The 13,059-nt window shown below is 41.3% G+C and overlaps 1 protein-coding gene across 2 annotated transcripts in view; it reads right to left on the bottom strand.

Annotated features, from left to right (window-relative positions):
* Window positions 1-315: 315 nt before the first annotated feature.
* Window positions 316-13,059, bottom strand: part of LOC130561338 (retinoic acid-induced protein 1) — a 57,704-nt gene continuing 44,960 nt past the window's right edge. For both annotated transcript variants that reach the window (XM_057345580.1, XM_057345579.1), the window contains exons 2-5: window positions 6,129-11,900; window positions 5,686-5,779; window positions 4,960-5,009; window positions 316-1,631 (exon numbers count right to left, since the gene is read on the bottom strand). In XM_057345580.1, coding sequence (XP_057201563.1) covers window positions 1,623-1,631; window positions 4,960-5,009; window positions 5,686-5,779; window positions 6,129-11,882 — 5,907 coding nt within the window. In that variant the 5' untranslated portion in view covers window positions 11,883-11,900 and the 3' untranslated portion in view covers window positions 316-1,622. The remainder of the gene's footprint in view (window positions 1,632-4,959; window positions 5,010-5,685; window positions 5,780-6,128; window positions 11,901-13,059) is intronic.

Below are 13,059 nucleotides of genomic sequence, written 5' to 3'. Positions count from 1 at the left end.
ATGCAACAAATGTCTGTTGATGGGCCGATTTGTTAAGAAAGCAAGAGCCATAGATCCGTTTCCCAACACCTCCAGTAATTTCAGGCCGCTGGCTGTGAGCCACAGACATCTTTAAGGATAACAGCTTTCAATTACTTTGAGTTGCAACAAAGGCATGAAAGAAAACAACATGACTTTGATCTCGATTCCAAAGAAGGCTGTTGATGTTTACATATCTATTATATTTCACGACAGCTTCGCAAAATCCAGACGTCTGGAATATATGTAATATACGTGGCACGGTGGACAAACACAATTCCAAAAAAAGTCTTCTCAATTCGTCGTTTTAATAACTTTTGTAAGCAATAACATATTTGTTTTATAGAAAATAAACATCTCTAAGAAATACTATACACAATTATAATAGTACATCACATCTTACATTTAAACAGCAGCAAATACTTATATACACAAGTACTTAGATTTAAAAATCAAATAATTACGCGATGGTGTTGTCATCATTATGTGCGGTCTTGCATGTAATACTGCGATGAAATGGTGGCTATATGTTAGTCACATACATATCTCTGATTAAATGACTGTGACTTCTTATTTTAAGTATTTAGTGTTAATCTTCTGCATCGCTTTTACATGAACAGAAATGTGGATTTCGCCTGTTCGTGATTTCACAGCCTCAGTTAAACCAAAAATGCAAATTCTGTCATCATTTACTTAACCTCATGTCTTTCCCAACCCATAGATTTTGTTCAGTTGAAGGTTTTAGCTGAATGTCCAAGCTGCTCTTTTCAGTACAGTGAATAGGGACCGGGACCGTTAAGCTATAAAAGTAGTCAATATGAATCAGCTGCTATACTTTATTTGTTGTTGGCCTGTTTTTGAGCATATTCAGATCAAGGCTGTATGTTTTTATGTTAAGATAATATCTGTCATGAAAGGTAGAACGAGAATCAGGGTTTGGAATGACACGAGGAGCAATAATAAGACCAAAAAAATCATTTTTGGGTGAACTATCCCTTTAATTAACGCTGAAGAGCTCATACACATTTTATTATGAACACGGGATATTTATTTTCACCTCTGAACGCACAGCTGGACATGTCAAGTTTTATCTTCAAATGCACACGAAAATAAGCCTACATCTCAGAGTATATTAAAATAATGCATTTATATTTAGACCTGTAAAGCACACCATGAACAGTTTCGTTTTTTCTTTGTAACATGTAAGTGTCCATTGAAACACATCCAGTGAGTGCATGATGCATGACATCTTCAAATTTCAATTCCCTTCAACAGCGGGAATACGACTGTGCCAGCCAGAGTTTAGGGCAGCTGGCCAAATCTGCCACCAGGTGTCCCCGACTGATAGCATCCCTTCCAAAAAATGGGGAAAAATGGAAGAATGGCACATACTGATCCACAGCAAAAGTGTTTTTCCCTTTTTCAGCTTTTCACCATGAATGATGTGTTTGGATCGGGCCGGATGATCTGATCCTGGGTCAGTATTGCTACAGTACCTTTGTGCTTCACATGAAGCCCCAGTTTCTTTTTTGTCCGTCTGTGGCGTCCGCAGCAGCTCACAGGAAGTCTCATGTCCTCGTCATCAGTCCTCGTGTGTCTGTGTATTAAACTACCTGAAAAACAGACACATTTGAAATGAATATTTGTGGATGGCTGAAACATTTTCATTTCCCTATTAAATTTCTATTTTATTACAATATCACAATTACGTTCCAGTTGTATAAAACACTATACTTACGATTTCCAAAGAATTCTTTTTTATTAGGCCTATAATTTCATAATTACAATCCAGTTAAGTCAATTCAATCTACTCATTCCACTAGTTTGGTTTGAGTGAATGTTGCCATATTTGCTGTTTATTTCTAAAATATGAAAATGTAAATGTATTGAGAAATAGTCTAGGTGTTTTTTTTAAGACTAGCTACTGTTATATGTTTTTTCCCTGTATCCTCAATTTCACTTTCTATTGTAATGTCTATTGTAACATTAAACATATTAACCAGGAACCATTTAACATTAAGTATGAAATGACATCAGATTTGGTGGGAAACCAGTGGCAAAAGTATTGTTACACTAAACAAATATTCTGGAGTAACCCATCAAAATCAGATTTGACTTAAGTATAGCAGTTAACAAGTTTAATATATAAGAATGAGTACATTTTACCTAAATGACCCATTTGTGTAATGATGGCAATCTTAAAAAGTCAAATATACCCAAAAACTCTTCAGGAGGGTGGTCAAAACAACAAATAAACCCATGAAACAAATTCTGAATTTACTTAGGTAATTAAAATGATGAGTATATTTGCCTAGCAATAACAGTAAAAATATAGTGAGTAAAATATCCTGTAAAATACTAGCCCTGGCACTTTAAAGTAGGCATGCATGCATCAACAGCCAAGGTGGGACTCAAGGATTCAGCATCTCCCGTTTTGCATTGGTGAGACGTGAAGTGTCAAGCTGCAGGTGCGTCCATAGAAATACAACATCCCCATTCGGAAGGGTTCGAATATCGCGGACACGATTGTTTTCACTCCAAAGTGCCCTTCGGAAGGCGATATCTCCCGTTCGGAACACTGCCAGACATTACAATCACATTCACAGTATGTGGTTTTCTTACGTCCGTTCATTGCGCATGCGCGAAATATGGGCGACGCACATGATTTGAGTGTGGTGTTGCACGAGTTCTAATTGCCCAATTGTTGTGGAGAAATCGTTGCTGTTCGGGTATGAAAGCGGCACAGAGTCGGAAGAAACACGCAGCAGGATCGCTTCATTACTGCTCCGGCAAGGACGTTTTCCTTTTATATCTATCTCTGTTCCTCAGCAGCCTCGTACGTGTTCTCTCTCACTCTCACTCTCACGCACGCACGCTGTCTTTATGAACTATGATCTTAATCCATGTGTTTTTTAGCGCTGGTAATCCATTTCCCTCTCTAACAACAGCTCTTGGTACAGTGTTTGCAAAGCGTAACGGTATCCAACAATATTAAATTATTACACTTTTGTAATTATTTCAACCAAAAACAAATATCTGGTATATCTTCAGGAAATGCAAATCTAGTTCTGTTCCTACACATGCATCAATCCAAACACAGCAGCATGCTCTCTCGCTGCCTGCTGCACCCGCTCCGCTCGGCCTGACCTAAAGCTTTGCCTGTGCTGCAGAACTGTTGTCATGTTCTCCAGCCATGTGAACCCAGAGAACTGATGGCGTGTGAGCACAGAGGAGAAGATGAAGAGGAGATTTCCTGGGAGACCTGGACGGGGGTGGTATCTCTACCGCTCGCTTTCATTAAAGCGGCAAATTGGCATCCCAGAGACCCAAAGCCTTTAGATCCCCCTCCTGATGCGTGCTTCGCTTGTTCTGAACTTTCTCCTTTGCTCTGTTTGTCTGTCTCTCTCGTGCTCTTTCTCTCTCGTTCTATCCTCTTTGTCATGGGAGGTGAGAGAGGAGGGGAGGGCAGGAGATGGATAGAGGAGGGTGGGGTGTTTTGATCTCCAGCCAGGTTTTGTCTCACTGACTCGAAGAGGAAGCTGTACTGCCTCTGAATATCATTTCTCTTCCCCCTCTGCCCATTTCGTCATCTCTGTTCTCTCTCTTTCTCTTGTTCTCTCTCTGACCTAACTTCACTTGAGATTACCTGTATGTGACACATATGTGTATTAAAGTTCATTTTATCGCATACATTTTTTTAAAATGAGGAAATCCCAAGAAACAAAGCATAGTTTGTAAATCGGATATTTTAGTCTGGAAAGAGTTACAAAGCCACTGGCGAAGGAATAGTAATGAATATTGCCAGAACTGGGTGACCGGCCAAAATTTCTTCAAGGACACAGCTGCACCTCATCCGGGAAGTTCATAAAGATCCTAGAGAAACTTCTAGTGAACTGCAGGCATCTCTCTAGCATCAGCTAACTTAAAAAGGTACTTTACCAAAAATATAAAAATTCTCTCATAATTTACCTCATGACTTTCTTTCTTCAGTTGAACACAAAGCTAATTTTATGTTATCTTTTTATACAGAGCTCAAAATAGCGAAGCTTCAGAATCCATCTTAAAGTGATACTTCTGGCCTGGATCAAAATTTCCCCATGTTTTACTCACCCTCAAGGCATCCTAAGTGAATGTGACTTTCTTCTTGAAGAATAATGCAGTTGGCGTTATATTACCATGTATCCTTTTACTTCCAAGTGGTAGAATGGGAGTGAATGGGGGACAATTTTTTGAAGCTCCAAAAAAAAGCAAGCCTCTCGTTCGCCTGCAGCGGATTTTAGACATTATCGTTAATAGCGCTGTCAAGCGCTGCCCCCCATTCACTCCCATTCTACCGTTTGGAAGTAAAAGGATACGTGGTATTATAACTCCGACCGCATTTTTCTTCAAGAAGAAAGTCACATTCACTTAGGATGCCTTTAGGGTGAGTAAAACATGGGGAAATTTAGATTCAAGCCTGAAGTATCCCTTTAAAGTAATTCAAAGGACTCTAGTGAGTTAATAAATGTCATCTAAAGTGAAAAGATATGTTAAGCTTATTTAGTGGTTGATATGTTGTGTATCAGTGTGAACAAACATATTAAAGAGCTAAATGAAAATACTGTATCGCTGCCACTTTGAGCCCCAGTCTTGTAATTGAAGTTTAGTTGACTGGATTTTAATATGAAGAAAGAAAGTCATAAAAATATCTGATGGCATGAGGATGAAGGAAATTATGAGATTTCCTTTCCCTACCTTTATACTTTTGTTTCCTAGAGGGGAGCCTAAAACGTTCAATTTACATCCTTTCACTAACTTATGCATGTATACAGTCAATAGCAGACAGACAAGGGTGAGCAATGAGATATGCTCTGAGCTTATCTGTTGTCCTGAGACATGGTGATGATGAGGAAATGTACTCTGCTGTCCAGATTCTCTCCTTACTTTTTTTGTCCTGCTTACCTTGTGTTTTGGACACCTGATGGAGAAGGTCTCCTCATAAAATGTGCAGCCTGGAATGACAAAGAAGAGAAATAGGTAATGTAAGAAAATGTGTAGAAGCATGAATTCAAGATAACAAATTGAAATGGAAAACGCAAAACAAGGATTCATTTGAAACAAATGCAAATTTGGCCAAGGATAAAGAAATTTGTCAGATTAAGTCCAGGCAGTTTCCAGGCTACTACAGCTTCAATAACAAGTTTAGGGTAGTGGTTCTCAAACTTTTTCGTTGTAAGGCCCCCTTTGTGACCCCCCAAATAAAGACTTGTAATCTTAGAATTGTAATTAAACTAAAAACATGTTTATGCCGGAACATCAATTCTTTTGGTGGTGGTCTTATTTTTCTGATGTTTGATTGCGTAAAATCTGTAAAAAAATTCCATATTTCATAAAATGCCACAAAATCTGTGGAGCCCCTGGATCCACCTTGGGGCCCCCAGTTTGAGAACCACTGGTTTAGGGGGATCATTAATTAGTTGAAGGCTATTCTTATATTTGTATTATATATTTTTGCTTTGATATAGCTACATTGCTGATTATTCTAAGACAAATGTATTAGACCTGGGGGAATTTTGTAATTATTTTATGCTTGCATGTCCTGCAGAGGTACATGGATGGAGCCATTGGTCTGAAAAGTCACTCATGTAAACAAACATACATCACACGTCTGAGAGTCAGTACACTTACCCATCTCTTTGGCGCAGACATAATGGTACCTCAGAGTACAGCTCTTCCAGCTGCAGCATATGGACGCTCCCTCAATCTGGCACCGAGAGCATTTCTACAATGAGACAGAAAGCCTGAGGTGTATCTCTGAGAAACAGAAATTCCTTTATACAGAACCCTCTGAGCCACCACCACCAGTTGCTACAAACTAAGATAATGAACTAAAATACACCTCTAGTTAGCTAGACCGGAAGTCTAGTTCATAGCAATGTGCGTTGTATGTTAAATTGACATTTAGGCTTTTAGCAGATGCTTTTATCCAAAGCGAATTGAGTGGAGTGAGGAAGACAATAAAGCCAATTGTAACCAGTTATAATAAAATGATTTACTATTATTTAATTATTTATGATGTTAACGTCTTAGGATGATTACTGTTGTATGGTTATTATAAATGATACACTTACTGCATATTCAGCACTCTCAGCAGCTTCCTTCAGCCCCAAAAGTTTGCCTGCTACCAAAACTGTTCCTCTGGTCCAGACCGTACAATTTTCATGAGCCCAGTGCTCTTTAGCCTCTGCCTCCATCTGCAGTCTTTGGAGCATAGTTCCAGTTCCCTCCTCACCAGCAGGGGGAGTAGCTTCACCAAGCCTGCTCTGCAGCAGTAGCAGTTTTTTGAACCTCATCCGCAAGGTGGGGCGGGTTCTTAACTGTTCCCTATTAGCCCTTTTCCCCCTTCTGGGATGCCCGCAACCTCCTTCGTTTGTCCCCTCCAGATGTGCGTTTTCACAAGCGCTCTGTGAGTTCATGCTGTCTGAACTACACCTGACCTTCTTCTCTTGTGCACTGTCACCGCTTTGCCTGAAGTCATTTCTGTATGTTAAAGACAGGTTTTTTCGTGGTATATGGTCCTCAGGATAATAAGGGCCACACAAGTCTCCAAGCTCTCTGTAATTTGCTGGCTTTCTGCATAGGCAGCATGTAAGACACCTGTCAGTTAGACTTTTGTTAACTATGGGCCCCTGGAGCATTATTGAGGAGTCTGATATTGTCTCGGTAACTGTGACTAGATTTTTTGTTTTAGCTGCGCTCTTTTTTCTTGCCCGGGTGAGCAGCTGCTCTTCCTCATGCCTGTTGACGATTGTACAAAGTGACGCTAGATCCAAAGAGCTGTCAATGTGCACGTACGGCCTGAAAGAGCCTTTGCCATCGCTCTGTGTTGGATGCAAGTCTGATAATCCTCCCTTCACTGTTGGAGGGAGATCCATGCTGCATTTAGTCTTTTGCTTGGGTCTTTTCACTACAACTCTGAGGACATTAAGACTCTTTTGAATCTTTTTTTTGGATCCAGGCTTTTTTTTCTCTTTTACTTTGTCATCTCCAATGTGTATTGAGGCATCCTCTTGTTTCTTTTTGAGTGATGGCCGCCTGCCTCTTTTGGGTTTTGTTAATGGCGGGCATAATTCTGTTGGTGGCTTCTCATACTGTGTTTGTTCAACTGTTTCTGGAAAAGAGGAGGTGGATGGAGGGGGTGGCAGAATATCAGTCTGGACAGGCTCCTGTTGCTCCTCAGCAGGTATGCTATCTGGTGGCTCCGTCCCCTTTTTTCTCCTTTTACGTTGTTTCAGATGCATCTCATGGTTGTTTTTAATGGCTCTCTGTTTGGCTAGCCTAGGTGTGTTGATAACAAGGCTCCCAGCCTCCAGGGCTACATCTGGTGCATCATTGCTCTCAACAATGCCCCACTTCCGCCTCTTCTTTCTAGGAGTTTGAATTCCTGTTATGTTTTGGCTCTCGTGTGTGCTCATTGTGCTCTCGGCTTCTTTGTGAGCTACCTCAGGGGTTTTCACTATCCCCTGCTCTGGTACCTGTGGTCCTGGTTTTGATGTTGATTCTTCAGGCACAATATCTGGTTGGATATTTAGAGATTGTTTTTTAGATCCTGGGGATGTGATTTTTTGAACCATTGCCTCATATTTTAGCCCCCTGCCTTTTCGAGGTGGCAAATATTTTGTTTTAGTAGGACACTGAGTAGGTACAGAAGGCATGTCACCAATTTCATCAGTGGGAGGGATATCTGTGGTCAAAGTGTTGATTGCAGATTCTGCTTGCAAATCTTGGCCTCTTTTTCGCTTTGGCTTTGGAATGCAGACTCCTGTGACTGTTTCTGATGGAGGCCCCAGTATCTTTGTTTGACTCTCTTTCAAACCTTTCTTTCTTTTTGGGGGGTCTGAGGACTGTAAGCTGTATTTCCTTTTGTTAGAAATAATCTCTTCATTAGAATGTTGCAGTGAATCTGTAGAGAGCTCTACCTGCTTAGGTAACTCAATATTGGAAGTATCAATCCCACATGGTTGATCCACAGTAACATCCTGTATTTTTGTATCCATGAGATTTGCTGAAGTTAGCTCAGTTGGTTTGTCATTCTCTTTTTCTTTCTCTTCAATCAATTTTTCTTTTGCTTGTTTCCTTGATCTCAGCACCATGGACTTTTGGTCTTTTGCTGAAGACTTGCTATCTAGAGAAGATTCTAAAGTGGAACCCACAATTTCAATTGTAGAGGTGTCCACAAAGTCAACAACTGTGCCCAAAGTTAATGTAGTGGTCACATTTTCCTGAATAAGTTCACTTGTACTTCTTGTGTCCTTGGTATGGTCAGTTATCAATGGAACATTGTCATCTTGTTTCATTGATTTTATCTTTGAGGTGAGGCCTTTTGGTCGACCAGGGCCTTTAGGCATTGACCCCTCAGTCAGCTCTGTGGTGGTTTGACATGGCTTTGAAATAGGTTTTTCTCCCAGTAAAGCCCCTGGCTTTATAGCAAGTTTGGAACTAGGTTTTGGACCAGGTTTCAGGCCGGCCTTTAAACCAGGTTTTGGACCAAGTTTTGTAACTTCTGTGGATTTGGGGCCTGGTTTGGGACCAGGTTTTACAATGGACATTATTTCAGGTTTTGAGCCTGGTTTGGGAACAGTTTTTGAACTAGATTTTGGACCAGGCTTTGGTCCAGGTTTAAGACCTGATTTTGGAGCTGGTTTTAAACTAGACTTTGCACCAGGTTTTGGGCCTGGCTTTGCACCTTGTTTTGAACCTGGCTTTAGACCAGGCTTTGAGCCCGGCTTGGGACCTGGTTTTCTTCTTTCTTGAGGGCAAACCTTTTGGCTGCTTTGTGAACCATAAGAGCGAGTGCACATTCGTGATTGTAGACCATCTGTCACACGTTTTGGTGTTTGACTGCTGATATCCTGATGGGCAGTTTCCACCTGATCAGGAATAAGGGCACTTTTGCTGGAGGGCATACTGGGATTTTTGGCAGAAGGTGGAGCACTGTCTGCTTCTACACTTAGCTGCCTTCTGATCCCCACACTTGAATGCATTATTCTCCTCCTGCCCCGTGCATGCTTTTTACCAAACATCCTTGTATGTGCCGATGGGGCCAAAGGATCTAGTTTGGCTGATGGAGTCACTGCACTGGGACAGCTTAAACCTGGTTCCATATCTTCATCTCCCTTCTTGGGGGATGGTGGGGTGTCAGCCCAGGATGGTGCGGAGTGCAGTATTGACTTGCCCGGCAACTGAGGAGAGTCAGGCTCCAATACCTTTGCATCACTGCGATCGATGTGATGATCCCTAGCCGAAGCCAGAGGTGTTGTTTTCTCATTGAGAGCCGAGAAGCCACCATTGCCAGTGTGAAGCTGAGGTGCAATGTCACATAAAGCTGACCTCATTTTACTGCCTCTGTGTGGTGAGTCAGGGGCAAAGCTTTGTGCAGTTTCTGTGTTGACTTGTGGCATGTTCCCCATCTCTTCAAATGTACTGCAGACTTCTGCGAAGGATTCTTGTGGTCTTGCTCTATTATTAAGGACCTCCTCTGAGGTTGTCAGACTTTCCTTTTCATCTCTCACATCAGTGGAATTATGGGAGAAGATAGGCGGCTGCTCCTCAGGGGTGTCCATTGGTCCTTCAGTGCATGTGAGGCTCTCAACTGAATTTTCTTCCTTTGAGTTTTTCTGTTTATCTGACAAATACAGATCAGTGGCTGAACTGCCTGGTGGTGATGTTTCTACATTGGGTTGCGGTTCTGATTTAAATTTTTCAAATTTTATTTCTGTGCCTTCATTTCCTTTGTGATTAAGGTCAGAAAAACAATCCATCTGTGCTGAGTCCACTTTATCTGAATCAAATTTGTTATGTAGCCCTTGGTAATCATTTATTTCAGCTTCATACGGGAAACCTTCTTCTAATACTGCTTTATTTATTTTATGAAAAAGAGAAGGGCTTTTCTTATCCTCCAACCACTTCTGTGGCTTTTCAGTGACCTCTCCTTTGCACTCATACTCTGAAAACAGCTTTCTTTGTCCAATTTCCTCCTCATCAACCATCCTTTCAGTCCATGCTGACTCCTCAAAGTTCTCCTTAAGAGTGCTCTCTGAACGCTTTATATCTGGTGGTGAATTACTCTCCTGTTTCATAGGACTCGGGGCACTGATGGGAGACCTCTCATCTCTAATGCACCCAAGAGAGCTGTTGGGCTCCTCTCCAGGCAATACTCTCTGTAATCTGGGGTCACAATTGAGATTATCCTCAGAGGCTACACTCTGAAGACTTCGCACGGAGTCACCAGACCTGACAGATATATCATCGGCTGAGTTTAAGGAGCAGGAAGACACTGTATCAAGGCTCTGTCGTGAGTGTGTCTGGGTGTGTGCTTGACCTTTGTCCTGACCAAAATAGTAAAAGCTTCTGTCTATCTGCTCCTCGGTGCTGCTGGAGTATCCTCCTTCCTGTAATTCTGCTGTCATGGATCTAGGAATGCTGTACGCATCAGAAGGAGGAGGACCATGTTGGTTATCAGGACAAGACGAATCTTCTATACCCTTTAACTGGCCCCGATAGTCTTCTCCCTTTTTTGGATGGTTTCGTTTGCTAGACTTTTTGTTAGCCATAAGGGCCTCAGAAAGAAGAAGATGCTGGACATTGTTGGAGATGTTCTCAACCTGAGATGTCAGGGCATTGAGGCTCCACAAACTTGGGTTGGAAAGAAGCTTTTCAGAGAAACGCTCTTTCATGGAGCTGGAAAAGCTCTGCGACTGGTGATTCCCACTGGGTGATGCATGGGTATGGGGGGGCATAAGCATGTTTTGGTCTTGCAGACCTGTGGATGAGGAAGCCCCAGTGTTAATGGGAGGTTGACCATACTGGAATGAATCAGGGTTTGGCATTAGAGGGGATGGTGTGGAATTGTATGAGGGTGATCTTCCCACAGACCTTGCAGGGGAATGACTAGAACTTGGACTGCAGGTCTGGTAGTATTGTTCCGGAGATCTTACGGAAATATCTGTTATACAGTAGTTTTGCTGTGGCTGATTGAAGTGCTGGAATTTCTGAACATTCTCCTGTGAACCAGACATCCCTTGCAGGGAGCCCTGTTCGAATCCAGATCTTGAGGGTGTCTGCTGGTAAGCATAATTATTCTGTGGCCTATATCCACTCTGCTTTAAATTGCTGTGATTACCAAGTTGTCTTGAATACTGGGCATTGGGTGGTATACCATAGCCTTTGTAGCTATGTTGTACAGGGTTACATTTCTCTATATACGAAGATGATGAAGAAGAGGAAGAAGGTTGCTGAGGAAAATGGAGGTGGCTCTGTGGATACATTAAAGGAGTTGGTGCAGGATTAGATGGAATGCCTTGTTGATGTGGGCTTGTATAGACAGGGGCAGAAGACTGTGAGGGGAGATGGCACTGGCTCTGAGAGATAGCTAGCATGTTTTGTTCTAGGTACTGTGATGACCCACTGCCCCCGGACTCCAGTCGTCCCACCACGTCCTGCTCATACTGGGTCATCTGAGCTGACTCATCCCATTTTTGCTGCAAGTGACCTTCACTCATATACTGGGCTGTGTAAACAGGGCCCATGTGATTGCTATAGCCAGTCTGCAGGTGCTGGTTTGGAGTTTTCACTCCTCTATAAGGTTTTTTAGTCTGAGTAACACTGGTGCTGGTGTAGACAGGATAGGTCTGCGGCCCATAACAGTCTTTAGAAACTGCTCCCGCTGTGGACATCCCTGCAGCAGGCAGAGAGTGTGCCTCGTAGCTCTGCCTGGACTGGCTGTGATGATGTCTGTAACTTTCAAGGCGCGATAATTCTTGGGGTTCCTGCTGGTAGCAGTGCTGGTTGCCTTGGAAACCACTCCGCTCTCTGAAGGACTGCATGACTCCAGCTAGTGGGATCTTTAGAAAGAGATGGGAAAAATAGAAAAAGAGAGAAAGAATGTGTTTAGTAGTTTCATTGTGTTTTTCATATTATTCTCTCATTCAATTAATAATTTATTGCTGTTTTTGTCATAAGACAGATCATATAACAACACATATGCTCAATCATTTCATCAAATAAAATAAAATCATATATCCCCGATGAGCACATTGAAATTTCACTGTCATTTACTGCAGCTGTGATCAATCATTTTCATACTTTATTGAATCTAAGAATCAAAGCCCATCTAAAAAATATTTTGGTGCTATCGTGTTATCTGGTAAATAAACAGGTTCAACAACAATGTTGCAAAAGAGATGCTTTCAGATACACAAATGTATTCTTGGTTTATTAAGTGTTACATTTATATAAACTAACCTTATATTCAAAAATGTGCAATTTGAAGTAGGGCTGGACGATATGGCGAAAATTGATATTGAAATATATTTCTTCATTTCGGTCGATACCGATGATGAACAATATTACAAAAAGCAAAATGTAAGATATAAGTTGAGAGAGCCCTCTGATATGAACAATAAAATGCTGACCAAAGTCATTCTAGATGCCAGCAGTGTGCAAAGCTACATATGATAAGAATAAACACTTTTTGTATAGGACTTTGCCCTTACCTTGTGTAAGTATCAAATATTAGAATCATGTTACCAATAAGAGAGAGAATTACTTCTCTAAATGTGCTTCGAAGCATAATTCCATAACTTTAAAATGTGCTTTAAAGCATGTGTGTATCTTCAAAGCTCTACAGGGGCACAGGCCTCCCATTACTTGACACTTCTTTCTTGAAAGCCTGCTTTTGACATATTCATCTAAATTGATAATCTAAATTTTATGTATTTCTAGTTTTTTTTGTCAAAACTTTCAAGATTTCCGTGCTCTCCTGCAAGTTGACATTAATAACCATTTAAATTAGTTTCCGTGTCTTTCATAGGCCCTACAGTATGCTTCAGTTTCTTAGCTATAAAAAACTGTACGTAATTTTCCATTCTGTCCTCAAAATTGACATTGAGAACTGTTTAAACTTGTTCGTGTTTATTTTCCAACAAAACGTGTATTTAAGACGAAATGAGATGATCCGTTATAATGGCTGTCGCGCACACCATGAACACAACAGCATTTAAT

This window comes from Triplophysa rosa, linkage group LG11 (assembly GCF_024868665.1).
Source record: "Triplophysa rosa linkage group LG11, Trosa_1v2, whole genome shotgun sequence".
Taxonomy (NCBI): Eukaryota; Metazoa; Chordata; class Actinopteri; order Cypriniformes; family Nemacheilidae; genus Triplophysa; species Triplophysa rosa.
Note: the sequence above shows the minus strand (reverse complement) of the source record. Positions and strands in the feature narration are given on the sequence as shown.